At 41.0% G+C, this 27165-nt stretch overlaps 1 protein-coding gene across 2 annotated transcripts in view; it reads left to right on the forward strand.

The window, feature by feature from the left end:
* The window catches only part of LOC126192247 (kelch-like protein 18), a 165892-nt gene extending 139351 nt beyond the window's left edge, over positions 1-26541 (forward strand). Inside the window, exons 9-11 of one of the 2 annotated variants that reach the window (XM_049932588.1) lie at positions 3938-3955; positions 4046-4215; positions 25950-26541. In XM_049932588.1, the coding sequence (XP_049788545.1) occupies positions 3938-3955; positions 4046-4215; positions 25950-26166 (405 nt within the window). In that variant the 3' untranslated portion in view covers positions 26167-26541. The remainder of the gene's footprint in view (positions 1-3937; positions 3956-4045; positions 4216-25949) is intronic. The other variant, XM_049932589.1, reaches the window with a different exon arrangement.
* Positions 26542-27165: the final 624 nt, after the last annotated feature.

Below are 27165 nucleotides of genomic sequence, written 5' to 3' on the forward strand. Positions count from 1 at the left end.
GATGTCCATTCATTGTCTTAGTAGGAGGCTTATCTTCTTTTAGCAACATAAAAACTCTCCAAGCCCCCATGATGGATTTATTAACTGTGGTAACCATTGTTGCTGTATCATCATGATATTGTATTTAAACATAAATTTCATTGTTGTGTCTCAGATTAATAATTGATAATGTACTTGCTGGCTGGATTTAAGTTTAATGTAAGCTGATTTCTCTGGTTGATCTGGCTCATTTATGGAAAACTGAGTTGGGCAGTTTGGAATTCCTCAACCAACATATTTTATTTTCTAGTAACAGGTTGTTTAGTTGGATGTAACTATTTTATTTTTGGGTTTGCTTGTTAGTTATTTAATAATTTAACATAGTGTGATGGTTAACATAGTGTGTATATTTTGTGGTGGGTTAATTAGTCGGCAACATTGTATTTAGACAACATTAAAAATCAAATATGACAGTTATCATCAGTTGGCAGTAGTGGTCTTCTTGTTTGTAGCAAAACTTTTAATTGAGCTGTTCTCTGTGTTCTTAAGGCAGTGCTTGCAAACAAGTTTATTGCTGCACAGTAAACTAGTTTTATGCATACTGGCACATTTTTATATCTTTGTAGATGTTTGTTTTGTTATACAGTCTAGTACTCTTCATTTATGTAAGTGCCAGTAACAGAATAAATTTTTTGACACTGTAGGTTTTGCGCCTTTTCACTTGAAGACTCCATCTTACTGTATCTGGACTGGAAAGTTCAAGTAGGTAGGTCGGTCAGCCTTCTGTTTCCATTAGAAGTTTGTGATACATTAGATACAAAAATAGTCAGTAGTTATATTGTTAGTGTGCGTCAGAAGGATAAGAAATTCAGGGAAGAAGAAAATTGTTTAAAATCTGCTATGTTATGACTGCACATGAATAAAGAATATAAATTTTTAATAGTGAAGAATGTATGAAATTGGCTTTAGACTGATATGACAAAAATCATGGTATAGCAATACGCACATATACAGATGGTGGTAATATTGTGTACAGAAGGTATAAAAGGGCAGTGCATTGGTGGAGCTGTCAGCTATACTTGGTGATTCATGTGGAAAGGTTTCCATTGTTATTATGGCCGCATGATGGAAATTAACAGACTTTGAATGCAGAGTGGTAGTTGGAGATAGATGCATGGGATATTCCATTTTGGAAATTGTTAAGGAATTCAATATTCTGAGATGCGTAGTGTCAAGAGTGTGCCAAGAATACCAAATTTCAGGCATTGCTTCTCACCACAGATGACACAGTGGCTGATGGTCTTCACTTAACAACTGAGAGCAGCAGCATTTGTGTAGAGTTGTCAGTGCTAACAGATAAGCAACGCTTTGTGAAATAACTGCAGAAATCAATGTGGCACTAACAACGAATGTATCTGTTAGGACAGTGAGGCAAAATTCTGCAATAATGGGCTATGGCAGCAGGTAACCAACATGAGTGCAGTGCCACTCCTGAGCTTGTGACAATATCGTTTGGCACATAATGACTCTAAAATGTGGCCTGTTCAGATGAGTCCTAATTTCAGTTGGTAAGAGCTGATAGTAGGGTTAAAGTGAGGCACAGACCCTTCAAAGCCATGGACCCAAGTTATCAACAAGGCACTGTGCAAGCTGGTGGTGGCTCCATAATGGTGTGGGCTGTGTTCACATGGAATGGACTGAGATCTCTGATCCAACTGAACCAATTATTGACTGAAAATGGTTATGTTTGGCTACTTGGAGACCATTTTCAGCCACTCATGGAAATGCACCATGTTAGCAGTCCACAGTTGTTTGCTATTAGTTTGAAGAACATTCTGAACAGTTCGAGCAAATGATTTGGATACCCAGATTGCCTGAAATGAACCCCATCGAACATTTATGGTATGTATTCTTGAGAGCAGTCCGTGAACAAAATCCTGCACTGCCAACACTTTTGCAATTATGGACGTCTATAGAGGAAGCATGGCTCAGTATTTTTACAGAGGACCTCCAGCAACTCGGTGAGTCCGTGCCATGTTGAGTTGCTGCACTACGCTGGGTGAACGAGGTCCAACACAATATTAGGAGGTATCCCGTGACTTTTGTCATCTCAGTGTATATTTAGCAAGATGTAAATAGATTTTATTTTATGGGAGACTGCTGAAACTGTTAGAAGGGTATGGAAAGGTGTGAAAAATAGCAATTGAATTTAAAGTAACAGGAATATTGTTAGCTTTTACAAGAGAAGCAGGAAAAATAAATTATGAATGATAAATACTGCTAAATCTACATAGCAGCAACCAACTGGTTTTGCCAACTTAGTTATTATGGAAACTACAATAAACCACCAACGGTAACACACTCTTCAAAACAAACAAAACAATAAGGAACCCTCCTGCAGAACAAGCAAATAATTACTGATTCTACAATCAGAGTGCCCTTCGACTCTGTACCTGTACAAATGTTCCATGTCGAAGTCAGCTGCTAGCAGCTGGTAGATAGCATACCATGTCGGAAGCAACATAGCACAATTGTTGTGGAAGAAAGGTTGGTCAAGGTGACACACTGCTGGACCAGCCGATCTTCTCCATACTTGGCGAGTCAAGACCTGCCTGTTGAACGGCTGGGCGCTGCTTATCTAGACCCGGGTGGTAAGATATTTCTGGGACTACCTGCATACACATGATCACCAGGAAACAGTTTTTTGATTGTCACGCCCCCTTCCTCTGCTGCTGGTTGCTGCCCTCTGAAGGACGTTGACTGCACCTACATGTTCATTGTCAACTGTGGTACTTGCTTGTAAACATTCTTGCATTTGCCAGACTTCGCTCCGGAGTCGGCAACCCACATCGCTGGTCTGTCTGCTGTGTTGCCGCTGCAGTAGGTGTCTGTGGTGACTGCAGCAGATACACCCTTTTCTGTGTAACAAGGGGGAAAATTTTGACCCTGACCTGTTATATTATGGGAGAACATTTTACTGAACTGGTGGTGCAATAATTGTCATTTCCTTTGGGTGAGGTGTGAGGGGATCTTTTTAAAAACAACTGCTACACAAATGAAGGTAAAGCTGTTCTTTTGCTGAAGTTTGATTTGAACAGGACAGTGCTTTATTACGTACAGTCCTGTTGCCTCTGAGATACTTGTGCTTTCTTCTGACTTTGCAGCAGTTTATCATGCATTCCATACCACAGTGAAATTTTCGTTTTCATATTAGCTATTCGTAGCCAAAGATGAAAGAGGAAATAAGTGTAAAAAAATCTCAGGACTGGCTTGGATTCGAACCATAGACTATCAATTTTGAAGTGTAAATCTGACCACATTGACTTGTGAGCCACACCTCTTGCTTTTATATGAACATATTTTGTCATCACAAGTGCTGTAGTATACTCAGAGAAAGAGCTTCTTTAAGTAGAACATAGAGTACACCACAACAAACAGTGTAAAGTCTGTTCACCCATTTCTCTCAGATGAACATGAATATTTCTACTTTTATTCAATGATACATATTTAAGCACACTTTGCATTAATTGGCCAACTCTCCTCTGGTCAAATGACCACCTGTTCCATTTGCTTGAGCCAATCTCTAACTCATCCCTTTCTAAGTTAATTGCAGTGATAACCAGAGAGGGCATACTATGTGGGAAGTCCAACTTACTCACTGAATAACAGATCTGCTGACCAACTGTAATACAGTTAAATGTGTCAGCTCTACATCCTATAAAAATATTTTCACTTTTTGCATATCAAACCATTTTCCCTTAATGACTCCCACATGTACTTTTGTTTTGTTCTCTAGTTTCCAGGTATCCTTATTCCTCTTCCTTGAAACTGTCACTTCTGATTGGGCAGTGTCATGTCATTCACTGATCACAATGAAAAATTGATCTGCGCATGATGTGAGCCTGTGAAGTCTGAATTGTTTTAACATGACACATCTGGAGAGTGAAGTAATTCTCAGTTTCAGGTGTTTAAAATGGTAATTCTTTTATTACTTCAGTGACCCCATACATGAACAGTAATTACTGTTACCATGTGGCTGCTATTGAGCATTTACATATGAACACAGGTGGAGAGGTACGATCCACGAACTGGCCAGTGGACTTCTGTTTTACCAATGCTTACAAGGCGTTGTCGGCTTGGAGTAGCAACACTAAATGGAAAGCTTTATGTGTGTGGTGGCTATGATGGCTCAACATTTCTGCAGTCAGTGGAAATGTATGATCCCATTTTAAATCAGTAAGTGACCTAAACATATTTCTTTAAATATATCATACATAATGTTAAATGGCTGCAATATATTTAATACAAGGTATTATAGATATATATGTAGTGTTTAGAAGTGAAATGAATAGTAGTTTGCTTTATTTGTAGTCACTATTGAAAAAGCAGTAGTTGCTTATCAGTCTCTTTCACTGTTGGACTTCATATTTATTTATTTACTAGCTTTTTACCTGCAGTTTTTCTCACCTTTCTGTTTTCTCCTCCCATTTCCCTCTCTCCCCTCCCCTTTCTCCCTCTACCCATCTCCTCCCCCCACTCTCTGACCATCTCCTCCCCCCGCTCACTAACCACTTCCTCTCCCCGCTCTCTCTCACCACACCACCACCTCTCCCCGCTCTCTCTTACCATCCCACCACCTCTCCCTGCCCATTTCCTCATCTGGCCTCTCCCCATCCTCTCTCTGACCATCTCCTCCCCCTTCCCCCTTCCACCACCTCTCCCTGTACATCTCCTCGTCTAACCTCTCCCCATCCATCTTGTCCTCCCTCCTCTCTGTCCATCCTATCCTATCCTTCCTCCTCCCTGTCCATGTTTTCCCCCTCCCCTCTCTCTGTTCATCCCCCATCTCATCCTCTTTCTTTGTGTTCATCCCCTCTTTCTGTCCATGTTTTCTTCCCCCTCCCACTCTGTCCATCTCTTCCTCTCTTCTCTTTGTCCACCTTCTGCCCTCTCTCTTCCATCACCTCCTCCTCTCCCCATACTCTGTCTATCTCATCCTCCATCATTCACTGTCCATCTCCTAACCCTTCTCTATGCTCATCCATCCTTGTCCACAATTATACCCACTAGAATACATTCTGATTTTACCTGCATAACACCAGAGTTGTTCAGGGTAGCCTCCCAAGTTGTGCAGGGCAGCCTAGATGCCATGCATTACCAACCCTTCTCACACCTATCCCCCATCCCCATGGGAGCTAGGTGGTTATTACCCTCACAGTGCTTCTTTTTAGATAATAAGCATTATGTGTACCAAGTTTAATTGAAAACGATCAAGTGGTTTAGGAGTTGGGGTGGAATGTACCCACACTCACACATATATCCATTGTTATGTATAAAACTAGCCTTTTAGTGTGTCTTTGCCAGCATATGAACACATCACATGTATTGCACACATCCTCCTTGCCCATTTTGTCTTATCATCTTCTCCTCCTGTTCGTTCACCCGTCCTCCCCTCCCTCCCTCCCTCTCTGTCTGTTCGTTCACCCCTCCTCCCCTCCCTCCCTCTCTGTCCATTCATTCACCCATCCTCCCCTCCCTCTCCGTCTGTTTGCTCACTCGTCCTCCCCTCCCACTCTATATATTTCATACTCCCACCTCTCTGTTTCCTGCTCCCCATCTCTATCTCTCCATCACCTATTCCCATAGTCTCTCTGTCCCTCTCATACTCTCACTGTCCCTCTCATACTCTCACTGTCTGCCCTACTCCTTTGCACTGTCTGTCTCCTCCTACCCCTTTGCACTGTCCCTCTCCTCCTTCCCCATGCCAATGTCTGTCACTTCCTCCCTCCTCCCTGCCTTTCCATATTCTCATCCTCCTCCTCATTCTCGTCCTCCTCTCTATCCATCTCTTCATTCACCTTCTCTACATCCATTTCCTCCTTCACCTTCTGTGCATTCATTTCCTCTTTTACCCTCTCTCTGTCCATTACCTCCCCTCATGTCTGTACCCATCGCCTCCTCCCCGTCCCCTCTGTCCACCTGCTCCTCCTCCACTCTCTCTGTCCATTTCCTCTTCCTCAACTGTGTCTGTCCACATCCACCTCCTTCCCCCTCTCTGTCTATGTCCTCCTCCAAATTTCTCTGCCCATTTCCTATGTTACCCAGTTTTCACTCCCACCCCCACACCAATATATCAGCAATAAATGAGTAGTGGAAAAGGAAAAGATTCTAAGTGCCAAATCTCATATTTGTCAGGAGAATAAAAAAACAGTGCATCTCTTTGTACATAATATATTTGTATCCAATAAATGGAGAAGGTGTTATGAAACCACAGAATTATGCTGTCCACCTCATCGCTGCAGAAATAATGAAGCAAATGATAAAATAAATAATTGATTAAGAATGTTGCAAATGCCATATCAGGAAACTGACTGGTTGTAAGTGCAAACAAATAAAGTATTCTTTTTCCCTGAGTGCCTCTAACACAGATGCAAGATGTTTTGTTTGTGATAATACAAGTACAGAAATACAGCAACAATATTTTAACAAATAGAACTATAACCAACAAAAACCATTTCACATTTCTTTTAAATTTGTGACAAGAAAATAACTTACTCAAACAACGGAAAATCTATGGTGGAATGTAACAATATTATGAAAAGGATAATTGCTACTCACTATATAGTGGAGATTCTGAGTCGCAGATAGGCACAACACAAATTCTGTCACAAAATAAGCTTTTGGCCAACAAGGTCTTTGTCAAAAATAGACAACACACACAAAAACAGTCTGTGGCAGCTGAAGCCACACCTTATCTGTCGGTAGTCATGTGTGAGAGAGTTGCGATTGCGTGCGTGCGTGCGTGTGTGTGTGTGTGTGTGTGTGTGTGTGTGTTTTTGACAAAGGCCTTGTGGGCTGAAAGATTATTTTGTGACAGTCTTTTTGTTGCGCCTATCTGCGGCTCAGCATCTCCACTATTTGGTGAGTAACAAGTATCCTTTTCATAATATTGTTGAAAATAACTTATTTAAATTCAAGAAAAAATCTCTCAGTATCACCTTTCCTTTCTTACACAACTCCATCCCTGAGATGCTGCAAAGTTTACCGTTTAACTGCTCCTGCTTCTGAGGAAGAAATGGCAACATTGTCAGTGGGTTTTTCTGTTTTGCAACTGATAAGTGTGGCTGGTCTTTCAGATGAAGTGCAGCATGACATACATCTGCCAGGGTGTTTCCTCTTTTGAATATGTTCACATTTTTCTGTTGTTATCTTTCAGAATAAAAATTTTTATATAGCTATTTGAAGTGACGAGTATGAGACACTTTGGTCATACTGCATTTGGAGCTCTTATACACCTGCTTTGACAACAGTGTTTTACAGAATCTTTATTATCAAATATGCCAGCTGTATACATTGGAATTACATGAAAGAGGTTGATAGCTTTAATGGACTCAATAGTCTTGTGCAGAACAAAGACCTTGCTTACTATTTTCAGTTCTCTATAATATCAAAATTTTCCAAGGCCACTCGAAAAGCTGTGCGCACTTACCAAAAACTTGTATGTTATCTCTTAAAACCACCCAAGGTGAAATAGAGGAAAACTTGCTGCATGGGACTTGAAACTACATTGGAAACGACTGCTTAGTACAAAAAGCATGCACTGGTAGTAATGAACATTTGAAAAATTTTCTCCATGACTTGTCATTTGGAACAAGTCCATAGATGTAACAGAGTACTCAGAACACAATAGCAATGAAAAAACACTTTGCAAGAAAAATGGCACTTATATCATTTTCCATTTCCGCTCTTCAGATGCTTGAAGAGAGTACATATTATTGTTATAAATATTTACTCATATAGGATAATGATAAGTCATATGTAGAATACTTTCTAAAAGTACTATTTTTGCAAACACTTTTCCATTGTAATTTTTGGATGAGTAAAGACGTAATACTTAAATTCGAAACATGTATAATAAAAATTACAGTCATAGAAATATGTAGTGGTCCTTCTTAATGAATGAATAACTGATATAAATACAGCGTCCATTGTGCACTTAAAAGAGTTATTTAAGTTCTCTGACAATCTTTCATGATTTTTCTAACTGTGCATCGATATGATGATGGAAAATTATTGATAGACTACAAACAGTGATGAACAACAATTTTTGTTGCTTCAGTTTAGGCACACAATAGTGCAGTTAGTGGTGACCAGAAACAGGCAGCCATTCAGCAGGTGAAAGAGGTGTGTGAATAGGTACCTAAACTGTGGGTGTTCGTTTGGAAAGGGTGAGGGAGAAGTGTCACAGTAAGGTTTTATTCTACCACTTATGGCTTGTTATGTCTTGCCTCAAACTGACAACAGAAGTAATGGATTTTACAGTCCATGTGTAAATTAGCATTATTTTAAGTGAGAATTTCTGACTGAAATTGTAGTCTCACTGTAATCTGTGTATTTCTAGTTCTGCTGCCTCCCTAGTTAGTAAGTGATACCCATTTTAATAGCTACAGTAGCAAGGACAACACACAAAACATTGCCTTCAAAAATACCAATCTCTAATGAATATCTGTGTGAGTTGAGACTGCTATCTCTAAATCTGAGATATCAATCACCTTAGAACAATACATTATAAAGAGGGAAAAATTGTGGAAATCTCACTCATATAACTTCCAGAGTAAGAGGCTGTTGCAACATCAATAGATTACAATGTAAAAAATGTTACTGTAAAATGCTGACTAGAAAAATTCTCCTGAACCATCATTGGCACAAGAAGTTGTAGAGTGTAAAATGAGCTCTTCTGAATTCATGTTGATAGTAACTAAAAAGCTTACTGGATCCCAGAGTACCCTACAGACAGAGGATCAGGGTTTAACATCCCATTGAGAATGAGGTCATTAAGGATTGATTACAAGCTCAGATTGTTTCAAGGATGGGGAAGGAAATCGGTTGAGTCCTTTCAAATGCACCATCCTAGCATTTGCCTGGAGCAACTTAGGGAAATTATGAAAAACAAAAATCAGAGTGTTTGGAGCTGGATTTGAACCATCATCTTCGGAGACTAGAATGTAGTGTGCTAACCTTTGCACCACCTTGCTCGGTACCCTACAGATAGTGTGGATCATGATCTCTATGGATTTGCCTATTCATCTGGCGAGGTTCACTTATGAAAGAGTAAGATTAGGGTTAAATGTTCTGGTAATGAAGTCATTAGAGATTGAGCACAAGCTTGGATTGGGGAAAGAAATCACACTGTTTGCTGAAAGAAAATGTCTCAACATTTGCCTTACTTGATTTTGGGTGGGACACCATGAAAAAACTAAATCTGGATGACTGGACATCGAATTAAACATAGCCCACCACCTCTTTGAGACACTGCATTTGAGTAAGATCATGATGATCTCCTTCCAGTAGTCATAATTTGTCCGTCAAGCTATATTCCGTTCAAATTTGGAAAGATGTCTTTCTCAGAACCAAGATTTAGGTGTTCTAACATACTATACTGCAATCTGATCTGTTGCTATTCTATGAGTTACCAGTAATACCAATAAAGTTGTGCAGGATGTATATGACCCGGGACAACCGGGAGATCTGGGAAAAACCCAGGAATTTTTTCATCCGGGAGAAAACCGGGAAAAAACATGGAAATTTTTTAGAATTACAGGAATTTTTCATTGTTTTAGTTTTCAGTTAATTTTTTGTAATTTTGACTGATAAGAACCAATACTCTAACAAAGGATATTACTGTATCCCGCTACTGCAGAGTAATACTGCAGCAATAAAACATGAAGAAGAGGGTGAAGGGAAAAACCTCAAGTTACAATGCGCTGTATACAACAACGAAACACAGTGCTCATACAAGTGCCTGCCAACAGCAAAATGTGTCAAAGGCTTCAGGAAGGCTATGCAATGCTCCATAACAAAAAATTGACTCTGATGAGCATGACGTCACTACAGTTTACATTAGATTTGTATGACCAGTTGCAAGCGAGCTCATCCATATGCGCAGTTGAGTCGCATATGAGTAGTACCTTCTCCCACTTATGGCTATAGAAGTGGGGCTGTTCGCTGTATAAGCAGTAGCAGCAACCAGCCAGATGCTACCTGGAAAAAGTTTAGTTTACTGGCACATGTGCCAAATTCAAATCTTGCAACAGGCCTAGGTCTAGGCAGGGGTGGGGAATAATTCGTGAGGAAAAAAGCCTTGTTTCACAAAGTGCCAAGCACGCAGCTCACGTTACTCTATTGCGTTACTCTATTGATGATTCATATGATTTTGAAATGCATCCATATTGGTATTGGAACATTTTTGATCACATTCTAAGTTGGTTTCTAAATGAATCATTAGTTGATTGTTGAATCCGTGCCTTCTAGAAATCTAGAAATAAACTTTCCTGCAGACAAAAGGAGACGTGGATATACAAGCTGAGCGGAATAAAAAAAAAAAAAAGTAAGAAAGATTACTTATTATCTTCTCGGTGTATCCAAGAAAATGAAATTTTTACAGATAATTTTTGGCCAGACCGCTACACTAGTAAGGATCAGTTGTACATTCCCCAACTAGCAGCCGCTGAAGTTCTATTCTGGGAGTAGTGCGGTAAATATGTTGTACGAACACATAATAACGCCTAACCGGAGAATAAACACAGGATAACTAAACCGGTGATTGTGGCAGGGTTACTGGAATTAACCGAAAAATAAGTTTTGACACTGGCAGGAATAGTTACAGAATTAGTGATGACAAGATTGTTTGTTAGGATGAGAAAGGAGAATAAACTGGGTCATCACACAAATTATGTAAGAACATGATGATTCCAAATTTATACAATAATTTTGTACTACTACTTTTTGACCTCTTGCTTGAGAAGCTGGAGCGTATGAATGAAATGTGAAACTATTTCCTAACATAAAGCTTTTTGCTTGTAATAGGCCTAATAGGCATTTGATATTGGTACTTCATGAATTATATTCTGTCATGTTATAAAAATGGATCATTTGTGTCAAAATAGTCTCATTAATTTGGTGTGTGTTATAATTGCTGCAATATTAGACAGACCTATTTCATTTATCTAGCAGACAGTGGCAAAATAAACCTAATCAGATCGAGAAATCACACCAGTCTTGGGTACTATTAGTATGAACAGGTTTTTCAGTATTTGATGAAGACATTTCATTTTTTAATGTAGCAGAACGTTTGACGAACTTTAATGAGGTAATAGTTTCTTTTGCAGAAAGGAAGGCACGCCCTGTAAAGTTGTTGCAAGATTAGAGAGAAAACAATGCTAGGACTTGAGTATTGAAGAAATATGCTATCTTGTCGTTACTGGTTTTATGTATCCTGTATGTAATTTTATGTCACACAAAACAGCAACTTATTAGCTAGTAGGCAATAAAGAGTCCAAATTTCCTGAAGAGTTCTTGTTCTTCCGGTTACAAATAATCCCATCCAGTATTAATCATGAGATCTTTTTGAAGAGGAGCAGTCCTGCCGACTGGGAGGAGGAGAGTTACCACAGGACATTTTAATTTCCACTGTCCTGAATATAGTTTGATGGCATCCATTACAAAATATACACCTAGAATTCCACAGAGCGAACTAGTGACGTGCGATAGAAGAAGGTTGTGTGAGGAGTCGTGGCAGTGCACCATTGCACACTGAAGACCAAGTAACAGGCCTTAAATTTCCTTGAACACATATGTGTTATGTATAAAACTCTTCAGAAAGATGTGCACTACAAAATGAACATATTTTTGAAAATATGATTTTTTTTTTAATTTTTTACATCTTACCCCAAACGCTCACGGGAGTGTGTGTGGGTGGGAGGGGGGGGGGTGTGTGTCCACTATCTAGTATTACCCTGGTTCAGAAATATCGTCGATCCAGGGCTGATGCACATTGCAGTCTCAGTTGTAGTGGGTAAGTGGGTAGTCTCCATGTGACATGTGTTTATGTTTAGTGATTTTTCCGGTTCCTCTTCGTTTACAGTTCTCACATCAAATGAAACAAAAAAGGTTTCTGTGCCTGGAAGCTATCAAGTGAATTAAAATATGTTATTAGTTTCAGATTTTATTTTATTTCCACCTCTCTGACAGTCAAGCATTAATTGCCTTGCAGAACAATGAAGTTATTTTTGTCAGTTTGCTAAAGAAATTTGGCTTTTATTAACCTTTTCCACTGAGGAAGACAATTTATCTGGAACGGAGTGTTTAATTCCACACTGTTGGCTACTTTCAACTGGGCGCTGCATTTCAAGTGCACGTTTTCATCTTCTAACATGTGTGGCATTATTCCATAATAAAGAACCAAACGTGAGATAATACAGTACTGGTACTCCAAGAAAATTTACATCCGAATCTGGACATACGAATGTGCACTTTTAAGCTGAATTATGCATTTTGGTATGTTTCACAAAATTCCGATGCTCTTGGGGTATCCTCTAATGCCTTATTTCTTTTATGACTTAATGTAATATCTTTTAATGTTTAACACATACAAACATATGGACTTCCTGCATCATCATATCTGTGCAAGCGTGACGATGCCTGTTATCTGCCGCTCTCTGGCAACTACTGAAATGAACCTATTTCTAATAGTTCGCGGGAAAATATTGCGAATGGTGATTTGAAAAGTGTTACTTTCGAAGTAAATTTCCTTTCGTGCAAGATGAACTATGTTCAAGAATGTACGATGAATTTCTTAAATCACAGAGCGTCTGACTCATTTAAAAATCAACTCCTTGAGGATGGCCGTTCAGAAGAATTTCGAGCCCAGAAGATCAGACATTTATGTCGTTATTAAAAATTTTACCGACACACTCGTATGATGTATCTTAAAATGTAACATATGCAAAAAAGATCAACATTATATGTGAAAGCTTAGCTTCTCCTGCAGCTTATTAATCTTAGAGACCAATATTACATGTGAAAGCTTTGCTTTCCTTGTAGCAACACTATGTATATTAATTTAAACCATTAACTTTTTGTATTTGTGTGTTCGCACTACTTAACAGTAATGCTACTAATGACTGACTACATCACGTGTCGTAGGCTCTAAATATCTGCTGTCCTTGTCTGATGAGATCACATGACATGAGGTATGACTGGCTTACAAAAGAGCAGCGTAATCTTGATTTCAATACTTCGGAAAGTAACATGCCGTGTTTCGTAGAATTCAAATTTATACTTTCATAATACGAAAATATGCAGCGTACATGTTGCCATATGTCACAGATCTTTCCGGAAAGTGTAACCCCCCCCCCCCCCCAGGAGTATTGTTTCATAAAGTGCTGGGAAATTCTATGCCGGTGTATAAAACCATAACCATTCAAAGGATTGATAAGTTTTACAGTTCCGAGGGAAAGTACACTGTCACTTGACATGGAAAAAGTGTATTTTCACCCAGGGGCAAGTTTATTTTTAACCAGGAAATCCTGGATTTTTTTTCCCTTGTCTGCTTGTACACCTTGTTGTGCCACACACACACACACACACATACACACACACACACACACACACACACACACACTTATGAGCCATTGAACTAAAGACATGTACCAAGTGGTGTGCAGCAACCCACTTTTGCCCTGAAGATGGCAGCAGTGTATGTTGGGATGTGACACTAAAACCACTGTGGAGCAATCTTCATCCATGACCACTGACTGTTGTTCGTAATTCGAGCACATTGGTAAGACCGGGGCTTAGGTGTGCATATATCACTCTGTCTAGTGTCAGATGTGCTCAGCAGGCTAGAGATCAGGTGACCAGGATGTTTCCACCAAAACCCCCTCATGTCTGTGACGTGATGCGTTCGTCAAACCGTTCTGACATTAGAATTGAGATGGTGGTGTACTGTGTGCAGGACACTGGTGGCAAACAGATGTACTTGACTGAACAGTAGGTCTTTGTTTCATTCACCAAACCGAGCGAGGTGGCGCAGTGGTAAGACACTGGACTCGCATTCGGGAGGACGACGGTTCAATCCCGCGTCCGGCCATCCTGATTTAGGTTTTCTGTGATTTCCCTAAATCACTCCAGGCAATTGCCGGGATGGTTCCTCTGAAAGGGCACGGCCGACTTCCTTCCCCATCCTTCCCTAATCCGATGAGACCGATGACCCCGCTGTCTGGTCTCCTTCCCCAAAACCAACCAATCATTCACCAATGGGAGTTGATGGCAGTTGTAGCAGGGGCCCCACTTCATTTGGTGTTAATAAATTGCGAATGGAATACCATTACTGTCTGTCTTCGATGCCATGTTATCAAGCTGTACGAGTCATAGATTAGATTAGATTAGATTTACTTTCATTCCAATTGATCTGTAGTGAGGAGGTCCTCCAGGATGTGGAACATGTCAGAAAAACAACAATACATGACAAATATTTACAACTAAAACAAATAAGCTAATGTACCATTCCACAGGTCCCAAGTGGAATGATCGTCATTTTTTAATGAACACTAAGAGTCATTTTACAAATACTAATGCACTGAATTTAAAATAAAAAAGTTTTTTATTTATTTATAAGGTAATACAACTACTGTAATACTTATTTACAATGAACACATTACTGCACTGAAATGGTGCAGAAGTTAGATTATACTAACACACACACACACACACACACACATTTTCAATGAACACATTACTGCACTGAAATTGTGCAGAAGTTATGTTGTACTTATATACAAATCAGTTGGTTTTACTAAGAAATTCATCAATGGAGTAGAAGGAGTTGGCCACCAATAAATCCTTTAGGCTTCTCTTAAACTGAATTTCATTGGTTGTTAAGCTTTTTATGGCTGCTGGCAAGTTATTGAAAATGTGTGTTCCTGAATAATGCACACCTTTTTGTACAAGACTAAGTGACTTTAAATCCTTGTGAAGATTATTCTTATTTCTAGTATTGATTCCATGAATTGAGCTGTTGGTTTGAAAAAGTGATATATTTTTAATGACAAATTTCATTAAGGAATAAATATATTGGGAAGCAGTAGTTAGTATCCCTAGTTCCCTAAACAGGCTTCTGCAGGATGTTCTTGAGTTCACACCACATATAACTCTCACTGCACGTTTTTGTGCCCGGAAAACTTTAGCTTGGCTCGATGAATTACCCCAAAAAATAATCCCATATGACATTATGGAATGAAAGTAAGCATAGTATGCCATCTTTTTCATTTTTATATCCCCTATGTCTGACAAAATTCGCATTGCAAACAGAGATTTGTTAAGACACTTCAGCAGTTCTGTGGTGTGCTCCTCCCAGTTGAATTTATTATCAAGCTGTAATCCCAAGAATTTAACACTGTCCACTTCTTCTATCTTCTTGTCATCGTATGTTAGACATATACTCTTGGGATACCCCTTACAAGTTCTGAACTACATGTAGTGTGTTTTTTCAAAGTTTAGTGACAAAGAATTGGCTAGGAACCAGTGATATTATGTGGTTTTCAGTGTCGTAGTTCCCTATCATCAGTTTGTGCACAAAAGTACCACAATTCATATGGCAGTCGATCTATTTTCAGTCGTTTGACTATTTGGTGTTTCAGCAGCAGTGCTAATCTCATTGTCCTATAAAAGCCACTGACAGAAGTAACAAGGTTGCTGGCTTCTGTACAGCGTATTGAGGAAGTGGCTCTTAATGATATGGCTAATCACTGGATATTGTTGTCATGGTCTAAATTGACAAAGGATTTACTTCATTATGGCTCACCTGCCCACTGTTACAATGTTTAATAGTTGTCAGGTACTATGGACATCAATATGTGGCCCTTGGCAGCTGGCTCCAATGGCAGTAGTTATCCTCTAACTGAGGTACTCATTGTACACCGCTGACACAACGAGAATGAGTGTCCTACACGTTGACAACCCAATGTGCAGAATGAAATGCACCAAAATTGCATGTTCTGCACACCCTATAATTGATTACTGTTCTAGTGACCACTTACAAAGTCTGATGCCATTAGAGTTGTCTAACACACTGAACTGCTACATTTGTCTTGATGACATTACAGCAGTGTCCCTCACACAACAGCTAAATCTAATTCAGTTGCATCTATCACACACTATTCTTAGCTCAAATGGAATAAACTGTTCTAAAAGGGGGAAAAAAACAGCTGACAGTTGTAGTAAAAAAAGGTAATATTCTGAATGAGCACAGCAAGTTTTTAGCAAACCAACATACACAATCTTGAGCGAGAGAGAGAGAGAGGGAGAGAGAGAGAGAGAGAGAGCAATATCCTAAGAAGTTAAATACCAAACATAAAATCATTATTGGAAAACTGAGGGCACTGTAAAAAATAAACTAAAAGATGAGGTAGTACTAATGTAAATGTGAGCTCAAATTTTCAGAATATAATCACAATATTTTTAACATGCAACTCACTGCTCACTCCAAGAAGCTCCCTTAACTGTGACTCACATCCATTAGTCCATTGCTATGATTTGCTCATACCTACCCAGCCACTCCCACTTGCCCATCCTCACTCACTCATTCAACCCAGCTCATTATCATTAGCTCTTTGTGTGTCTCTGTCACTGTCTTCTGTCTCTCAGTCGCAATCTTGTTCATTCTGACCTACTACTACTACTACTACTACTACTGTCTCTTCTAACTGTCACCCCTGTCTCCCCTTGCTTTCTCTTACTGCTACTATCTCATTCATTCCTTCCCATGCTGCATTATCTTCTCATTGTCACTAACTCTCTCTTCCTTATTGTCATTGTCATAGACTCAGTCTCTCATTATCGCTGGTTTTCACCCACTTCCACTTTCTGCTTCTATTTATTTCTCTCTCATTGTTACTGTCTTCTTCGCTCTTTTCCTAGCACTGTTCAGTCACTGTCAGCTACGTTCCACTGCCACTGCGTCCCTCTCTTCCTATCATACTGCCCATGTCTCTTTCACTCTTTCTATACCATAACCACTGTTCTACTAACTTCCATGCTGGAATATCAGCTGTGTAAGGAAAACATAGATTGCCACTTACAGTAAAGGTGATAAGTTAAAAGGGACACAGGCACAACTAAAAGACACACACACACATTAGCTTTCAGTCACAACCTTCGTCAGAAAAACTCTCTCTTTCTCTCTCTCTCTCTCTCTCTCTCTCTCTCTCTCTTTCTCTTCACAAGCAAGCACACCACATGTGCACACATGACTGCCATTGGCATTACGATCCAAGCTGCCAGAGATGGCAGTCATGTGTGCGTGAAGTGTGCTTGCTTGTGTGAGTACATGTGTGTGGGTGTCTTTTTCTGATGAGGGCTATGGACAAAAGATGACATGGAAGTGTCCTCTAGTTGTGCCTTTCTGCAACTTAATGTGTCACTTTTATGGTAAGCAGTAATTTATCTTTCCCTTGCATTGTTGATCTTCCAGTACTTATTACTTAACCATCTCTTCCCCACTGCCACTGTCTCCTCTCTGAGCACAAAAATGTCTCCTTCTCTCTGAGCAGAAAAAAGCATGAATATGTTTGCATGCTAAATTTTTGGAAATCTTTTTAAAGATGCTAAAAATGGTAGAATATGCAGTACCCGACTTTCCAGTCAGTCTTTTCAAACAAGAGCATATTAGTCTTTTTTGTGCTCCAATAGGAGCATTTTTCTGTTAATTCCCTTCTTTTCCCTACCATAGCAGGACATGTCATTCATATGGATAGAACTTCAAGGATTAGTAAATTTTTGATAGTTTACTTATATAAAATTGAAATAACGCAAAACTACTTTTACACCTCAGGCTGGATTTTACAGGCACAAAAATTTTTCCTTGGGTTTCAGTACTACAGTAAGTCCTTCTCAGAATCCTTCGGATGGCAGCGGAGACACTTTACAGCGTATTTCTCCATGCTATGTCACCTCATAAACTTTGTTTTCACCTCACATCAGAGTTTACATGTACAAGCAGAATAACTTTGAACCTTTGTAGCTTGGAAACAGATAAAGATATCAAGAAAATATTAAAGGTTGTTTGAAATCAGAGATCTTGGGAATGTATTGGAAAAGTTTCAGCCATTTGCTGCACATAGCCATCTTGAATTCGACAACTTGGTGTTGGTATGAAAAAATGGTAAAAAAAGCTTTTTTGGGTTTTCTAAGGAATTGCACACGAACTAATAAAGATTTTTGAAAACGGGAAGATGGAACTTCTACATAAATGCCTAGAGAACATACTGTTCAAATCTGAGCAGTTTGCTCTCGTTACTTATTGTTTTGATTTCAACTCTCACTGGATTTTATGTGCGTATTTTAGATGTACATGTAAGGTAGCTTTGAACTTCTGTATCTTGGAACTGGATAAAGATATCAAGAAAATTTTCAAGGGTGTTCGAGAGTGGGATCTTGGGAATATATCACAAAAATTTCAGCCATTTGCTGTGTATAGGTATCAAGGAATCCGCAGTTTGATTTTGGTAGATTTTTTTTCCCCCGCGGTGGGGGTGGGTGGGGGGGGGGGGGTTGAGGAACCGCCCATGAACTACTGGTGCCTCCATAAGCCACTTAAGGCCCACCGTAGGTCACATCGAATGCAAAAATAACCAACTGATTTCCTTCATTTGCCTAAGCAGAAGGAAGTGTATAATATCCATACTTTTATCCTGTACTGTGGGATAGTGACCTAAAATGAGCCTTCTGTTGGATATACAAATGGCCCCTAGTCCAAGGACTATCCAAAACACTTGACCCTAACTTTCTCTCACAAGCAGTACCGGAGGTATGAGCCCCAAAAGAATCCTCTTTTTATGGGCAGCATTTTGGAATAAATTAGGTAGCGCTAGCTGTTGTGTGCATAGCAATAAGAATAAATGATGACTATCTGAAACCCTCAGCTGCCGACAGGTGTTGTTGATATACCTCGATGTGGACAGCTGAAAATGTGTGCCCCGACCGGGACTCGAACCCGGGATCTCCTGCTTACATGGCAGACGCTCTATCCATCTGAGCCACCGAGGACACAGATGAATAGTGCGACTGCAGGGACTTATCCCTTGCACGCTTCCCGTGAGACTCACATTCCCAACTGTCCACAATTCTACATATGTAATGTACCTTATAGACAGTTGGGAATGTGAGTCTCACGGGAAGCGTGCAAGGGATAAGTCCCTGCAGTCGCGCTATTCATCTGTGTCCTCGATGGCTCAGATGGATAGAGTGTCTGCCATGTAAGCAGGAGATCCCGGGTTCGAGTCCTGGTCGGGGCACACATTTTCAGCTGTCCACATCGAGGTATATCAACAACACCTGTCGGCAGCTGAGGGTTTCAGATAGTCATCATTTATTCCAGGGAAATGCTGCACGGTCATCAACAGTATTCTGTTCTTTCGAGAACAGTTACTGTCTTCATATATATAGTTAAAGGCTACCCAGCCATTGACCTTCGTCTGTGCGAATGCGCACAGGTTGCCCAAACTCTTACGGGAATCGCCAACGCGTGCGCGAGTAATGAGTGGGTGGGCAAATATCTATAAGGTACAATACATATGTAGAATTGTGGACAGTTGGGAATGTGAGTCTCACGGGAGGCGTGCAAGGGATAAGTCCCTGCAGTCGTGCTATTCATCTGTGTCCTCGATGGCTCAGATGGATAGAGCGTCTGCCATGTGAGCCGGAGATCCCGGGTTCGAGTCCCGGTCGGGGCACACATTTTCAGTTGTCCACATCGAGGTATAAGAACATCACCTGTCGGCAGCTGAGGTTGTCAGTTAGTCATCATTTATTTCAGGGAAAAGCTGCACGGTCATCAACAGTAACTGTTCTTTCGAGAACAAGTTACTGTCTTCATATATATAGCAATAAGAAGTTTGCAATATTGGAAAATAAAAGATGGAAACTAACAAAAATGAGGAAAGGCAACACTTACTTGTAGCTGATTGATATGTGGAACTCAGACAGATGAAATAACATAGACTTCTTAAGCATGAACCTATCCTATTGTGTATACACACACACACACACACACACACACACACACACACACACACACACACACACACACACAACTTACACTCCATTTCCATTGCACCCACCAGCAGCATGTAATGACATTGCTGCATGTGTTCTTTTTGTCAAGTGGATATACTTCAAGTAGAAAAAGAGCAGTAACTGAAAATCAAGTGAAGTGTATGGCGTTTCATATGATCTATATGCCACACATCAATCGTGTTTATGTGTGTATGATAAGTGATTACTGTTATAACTTCAAGTTGAACAAATATATTTCAAGGAAGTTGCAATACATGAAAGTCACAGATCAAGTAAACAGAGTAAGATGTGTGTACACTTTAACAGTCAAATCATAACTGAGTCTGAGTCTAGTGGCCGCTGGCTGGCTGGCATCTTAGGTGGCGCTGCTGCTGCATGGCTGGCAGACAGCGCCGCCTGTAGAGGACGCGCGTAACTGCGTGGCGGCACTTTGAAAGATCGGCGAATCACAACACTTCCCCCCCCCCCCCCTTTTAAGTTTTTGCACAGGTCTTGATGGAGGTGGCCTGTAGATTGCTAACGTCCATAGGTGTTGTTTGACTGGCCGTAAAGTCTTGAGGAGGAGGCTTCCCGTACGGATGGAATTGTCCCTGATGATAACGGGTCGAGATGACAGGAGATGTGGGGGTCGAATCTGCTGGGGCCCCGTGCACCAATCTGCCCGTTGCGGCAAGTCCGGTTGTTATAACAGGAGACATGGGCGATGTGTCCGCGTCCGTAGGAGAAGGAGGCGAGTAGAGTTGCTCCGACAGATGATGGTCAACTGGTTCCTGCATGGGCACGTCTCCTGGTGGCGTCAGTTCTTGTCCTGGCACCGATATGATGGTGAGAGGACTGCGTTGTGAGTAATGAGAGATTCCAGTATCCCGAGTGTCGGGTAGAGCCGAAGGTGGTGCAGCGGCATCCGGAACAGGCGTTGCTGGCACACGAGGCCAAAGCTGGTCCAAATGACGCACTGCAACACCCGTGTCCATCTGGATTTCATACTGGCATTGGCCACAGTGTCGTAAGATGCAGCCAGGACTCCATTTTGGCCGCCTGCCATATCCCCGTACCCATACAAGGTCGTCGGCGGTAAACCGGCCAAGCGAAGGCACCCGCAGCCATTAGGTGGAAGGCCGCAGAAGATGAAGTATCGTGCGGGGCTGTCGGCCATGTAAGAGCTCAGCTGGGCTGTGGTCGCCCATGGGGATGAAGCGGTAAGAAGCCAGAAATTGGAGAAGCGCATCATCAGTAGCAGTAGAGGTCAGGAGTTTCCTCTTCTGAGCCTTAAATGTGCGGACCAGTCGTTCAGCCTCACCGTTTGACTGTGGATGGAATGGAGGGGCTGTGTCATGCATGACGCCGTGACGGGCACAAAAATCCGCAAAATCTGAAGAGGCAAATTGCGGACCATTATCAGTAACAAGAGTAGATGGAAGGCCTTCCAAAGAGAAAATGCGAGCTAGGGCATTGGTGGTTGGCCGCGGTGGTAGGCGACGTGCAACGGACAATGAAAGGAAAATTAGAGTAGGTGTCAATAATGAGAAGCCAATAAGTACCTTAAAAAGGTCCCGCGAAGTCAGCATGAATATGCTCCCAGGGCTTCTCAGGTGAAGGCCATGGTGACAAAGATGACTTCGGGGCGACGGCCTGTGACGCACAAGGGCCGCAGGCAGCGACCATATGTGCGATTTCAGAGTCGATGCCGGGCCAGTACACATGACGGCACGCCAGAGATTTTGTGTGAGAGACGCCCCAGTGCCCTTGGTGAAGGAGGCGCAAGACCGAAGCAAGCAAAGGTGCAGGTACCACAACACGCGGCGAAGCATTTTCGGTGGAAAGGAGGATAACACCATCCCTAGCCGTGAGGCGGTAACACAAAGCGTAGTAGTTCCGCAACAGATCAGAAGTCTTAGCAGACGGACAATCTGGCCAACCCTTCTGAATATAGCGTAAAACCCGGGAGAGGGTAGGGTCAGAACCCGTAGCAGCCGCCTGCCGGTCCCCGGTGATGGGGAACCCGTCCACAACCCGCTGCTCGGCAACATCCAGGTGGAAACACAAAAGTTCGTCCCTTTCGAATGCCAGATCAGGACCCATGGGAAGGCGCGACAGTGCATCAGCATTCGCATGTTGAGCCGTCGGCCGGAAATGAATCTCATAATTGAAACAACGAGACAAGTAAAGAGCCCATTGCTGTAGGCGGTGTGCAGCTTTGTCGGGAAGTGACGTTGATGGATGAAACAAGGAAACAAGTGGTTTGTGATCCGTAACAAGATGAAATTTGGATCCATAGAGAAAAACACCAAGCTTATGAAGAGCATAAATAATGGCCAAAACTTCTTTTTCAATTTGAGAATTCTTTTGTTGGGCATCTGTGAGCGTTTTGGAGGCATAAGCAATGGGTTGTTCAGAACCGTCAGAAAAACGGTGCACAAGGACTGCACTGACCCCGTATTGAGAGGCGTCCGTGGCAAGAACAAGATGTTGGCCAGGTCGATAAGTAGCCAGGCACGGGGCCTGTTTCAGCATAGTCTTCAATTTCTGGAAAGCTGCATCACATGACGCGGATCAGTGAAAAGGCAAGTTTTTATGCAACAGGCAATGCAATGGCTGAGCCACCGAAGCAGCAGACTGTAAAAACTTGTGATAGTATGCTATTTTCCCCAAGAAGGCCTGCAGTTCCTTAACAGATGTAGGGCGAGGAAGGGCATCAATCGCAGCGACAGTTGGCTGAAGTGGACGAATACCATCCCGAGAGAGTTGAAACCCAAGTACGTGATAGATGCCTGAAAAAAATTTTGATTTCTGAAGATTACACTTAAGACCGGCAGTCTGTAAGACATGAAAAAGTTTGCGGAGATTTTGAAGATGTTCATCAGTGGTGGAGCCAGTGACAACAATGTCGTCCTAGTAGTTTATGCACCCAGGGACAGTGAGCAATAATTGTTCCAAGAATCGCTGAAAGAAAGCAGGGGCACTGGCAACCCCGAATGGCAATCATTGGTATTAATAGAGGTCAAAAGGTGTGTTAAGGACCAGAAACTGCCGGGAAGCAGCGTCGAGGGGAAGTTGATGATAAGCTTCTGACAGGTCAAGTTTAGAAAAATACTGGCCTCCAGCAAATTTAGTGAACAATTCTTCAGGTCGAGGCATAGGGTAAGTGTCGATAAGGCATTGAGCATTACAGTGGCTTTGAAATCGCCACAGAGACGAATATAAACATTTGGCTTAGCAACGACGGCGACAGGAGAGGACCACTCACTGGAAGTGACAGGAAGCAAGACCCCTGAAGCAGTGAGACCATCCGGGTCCCATTTGACCTGATGACGAAGGGCCACAGGAATGGGCAGAGCCCAAAAAAACTTAGGCCGAGCTGTGGGTTTGAGCGTGATATGAGCTTCAAAGTTGATTGTACGTCCTAACCCAGGAGAAAAAAGGGACGAAAATGTCGTCGACAAGGAATCCAATTGAGCATAAGGAATAGCATCAGAGACGATATTGACAGAGTCATCTATGGAGAACCTAAAAACGCGAAAGGCATCGAAACCATAAAGATTCTCCGCGTTACTATGGTCAACCACAAATATGGGAACAGTGCGAATGACAGATTTGTGATGTACCTCAGCATCAAATTGTCCCAAGAGAGAAATCTTCTGTTTATTGTAAGTCCGTAATTGCCTAGTGACTGGTGACAAGATTGGAGAACCCAACTGAAGATACGTCTGAGAATTGATGCTAGTGGCAGCAGAACCAGTATCCACCTGCATGCGAACATCTCTACCATGTATTTGGACAGTGAGGAATAACTTCCCTGAAAGGGAAGAAATACAATTCACATACAACACAGAATTAGAATCAGCATCATGTTCATGAAAATCATGTATGCGGTCGGGTTTGCAAACGGATGACACATGACCCTTTTTTTTGAGACACACGGCCCAACGTTGTGGACAGTCTTCTCATGAATGTTTCGTAAAACACCGCGGACATGAAGGAAGTTGCCGTGAGTTTTGCTGCAGTTTCTTAGAGGTTTGTTTACGGTTAGGCCGAGGCTGCGCTTGGGAGCGTACTGCGGCCAGGTCGGCCGGCGGGGACATGCCACATGCTTTGTCAACATCGCACAGAGGTTGTATTTCCCCGACGTCGCCCCATGCCTCTATTAGTGCTCCAGCGGTGCGAGAAATTTCAAAAGACTGAGCGATGGAGAGGACTTCATCTAGAGTCGGATTTGCCAACTGAAGGGCACGTTGCCTAACTTCTTTGTCGGGTGCCGATCGGATAATAGCATCTGGTACCATGGAATTGGCGTAGGATTCTTTGTGAACTTCAGTAACAAATTGACACTTTCTACTGAGGCTGTGAAGTTCAGCAGCCCAAGCATGATAGGATTGATTTGGTTGTTTTTGACAACGATAAAAGGCAACACGAGAAGCTACCACATGCATTTGCTTTTGAAAATAGACTGACAGAAGTGAGCACATTTCAGCAAAAGACAAAGACGCAGGATCTTTCAAAGGAGCCAATTGCGACAACAACCGATACATGTGAGGTGAAATCCATGAAAGGAACAGAGACTTACATGTTTGTTCGTCCGCGACATGAAATGCCAAGCAGTGCTGTTGAAGACATTTTTCGCAATCAGACCAGTCTTCCGCCATCTCGTCGTAAGGAGGAAAAGGAGGTACAGTCAACAACGAGAGACGCCCCGCATTTGATGCTGCGACGAAATCACGAATCCCATTTGTGAGAAGCGTTTGCTGTTCTATGAGACGTTGCAATAGTTGCTCTAAAGTAGCCATGGAAACATGTGGGTCAACAATGGAAAAGAAAAATCACTACCTCGTCGACAATTGTTATAACTTCAAGTTGAACAAATATATTTCAAGGAAGACGCAATACATGAAAGTCACAGATCAAGTAAACAGAGTAAGACGTGTGTACACTTTAACAGTCAAATCATAACTGAGTCCGAGTCTAGTGGCCGCTGGCTGGCTGGCCGCTTAGGTGGCGCTGCTGCTGCATGGCTGGCAGACAGCGCCGCATGTAGAGGATGCACGTAAGTGCGCAGCGGCACTTTGAAAGATCGGCGAGTCACAACAATTAAATTTACTCTGTTACTGGAGAAGTGTCTGCAGAATGTTACCATTAGAAAGTATTAAGTCTACCGAAAAGTAGTAGCATTCCAGAACATCAGATGGAAAGGAGAGGTGAAAGAAATACCAATTAAAAATCTTGAAACTTGTTTGTCCATGAGACTTTTAAATGCTTAGTAAGTGTCAAAATCACAGAAATATTTTTCAGAGATGTTATTTCCTATTCTTCCTATAAAAATCATTTAAAAAACTGAGAAAGGGTAATTTCCATTGTGTTAACTAATGCAGTGTAAACAACTAATGCAGTTTCTTATCTTCTCATAGCAGTATCTATTTGTGTATCGATAATAAGTTGTTATATTTTCAAGAATCAACAAAATTTACAATAGTAAAGAATTTGTACCCTTCCCCTGATAATTCATTTGCTGTCTTTGCGAAGTGTGCTAGTAGTATGTGATTGTTTCTGTTAATGGTGCATGGAATTATGGAATTTTGTGGTAAGTTCCTATGTAACCAAACTGCTGAGGTCATTGGTCCCTAGGCCTACACACTACTTAAACTAACATACAGTAAGGGCAACAAACACCCCCCATGCCCAAGGGGAAACTCTAACCTCCAACAGGGAGGGGGAGGGGGAGGGGGGGGGGGCGTGCGAACCGTGCAGTTTCCCCGCACAGCTGTTAATGGTGCAATTTTAGTGTAGTGTGGTATGCTTTTGTTGTTGAAAGAAATATTTACTTACTGAATTTGATCTGCGTTGCTGGAGAGAAAGTCACATAATAAAACTACATGTATGTAGGCATGAAGTGTGTTCATCATTGATTACATTATTGATTTCATTTTAATACAGTAATCTCTTGTCTGCCATGTTATTTTGATGTCATGGAAACTGATTTGCTTCGAAGAAACCATTCTTGTGTTATGTTGAAACATGCTTTTTTTTTTTTTTTTTTTTTTTTTTTTTTTTTTTTTTTGTAGGTGGAAGTTTGTTGCACCAATGAATGTAATGCGTAGTCGAGTTGCATTGGTTGCGAACATGGGTAAACTGTGGGCAATTGGAGGATACGATGGTGTTTCAAATTTATCTACAGTTGAAGTCTATGACCCAAATACAGATTCTTGGTCATTTGTATCATCAATGTGTGCCCATGAAGGAGGAGTCGGTGTGGGTGTCATACCTATATGTAAAGACTGACAGCTGAGTGTCAAAATTATACAGTTAATTTGTTGAAATGTTTGTTGTGGATGGTGATTGTGGCTTGGCTGACTTTTATTTCATCACACACGTTTCATAACTGTTTTTTGTAAATAATGTATGTTCTCGTTGCATTTTATTTTTTGTTCTACATTTAAAGAAATGTCATTCTTGATCTGATATGGATATTTGCTTTCACAGCGAACGATCTCAGATTTCAAAACTGTTAAGAACTATATCTGAAATAATAGTCCAGCGATAAAATGAATATGATTATTGTCATATTTAATTGGTTGCAAATTTTATGTGTGGATTAAAAGAGTGTGATTATATTGCACGTTTGATATGCCAAGAGAATGAAAGTGAAACAATTAAAAATTGAGATTATTTTTAAATGTTTGTTGTTATTCTTATTGCCATGCAAAGTTTGCATTTTTAATGATCATATTATTATCTACTTAATATTTTCTTCTTTTAAGTGGTACTGTGATAAAACTATAAAAACCACTGTAATAGTAAATTTTTAACAGTTCTTTTAACTGCTACACTAATAGTACTAAAGGAGGTCTTGATTATGGGATTATAGTTTGCAGAATTAAATTCATTAAAATGATTTAATTTCTTTGTAATGGTAAGCTATAGGGTAATGTTGTTGTAAATTATGCTACTATTCATTGCTAATATGGAACTCAGACTTTCGTAACTTAGTTTTCTGGAAGAGTATGCTGTTACGTGCCATCATTTCCCATGTACCTGCAGATTCAAGCTGTGGCCAGAAGAAAATTTTGGCTCTTGTTCTTTACTGAAATTGATTACCTTCTGCTGTTTGCAGTTCCAACATACAAACATACAAACAATTATGAAAAATAAAAATATGCCATTATCTGTTGTTTGTAATTTTCATTAATGGGATTAAGCCAACCTAATTATACAAGCAGTCTGATACAGCTGTCTAATAACAGTCAGTCTGTCTGGTAGTAACAGAAGCGCTGTGTTGAT

This window comes from Schistocerca nitens, chromosome 1 (assembly GCF_023898315.1).
Source record: "Schistocerca nitens isolate TAMUIC-IGC-003100 chromosome 1, iqSchNite1.1, whole genome shotgun sequence".
In the NCBI taxonomy this organism is placed as follows: Eukaryota; Metazoa; Arthropoda; class Insecta; order Orthoptera; family Acrididae; genus Schistocerca; species Schistocerca nitens.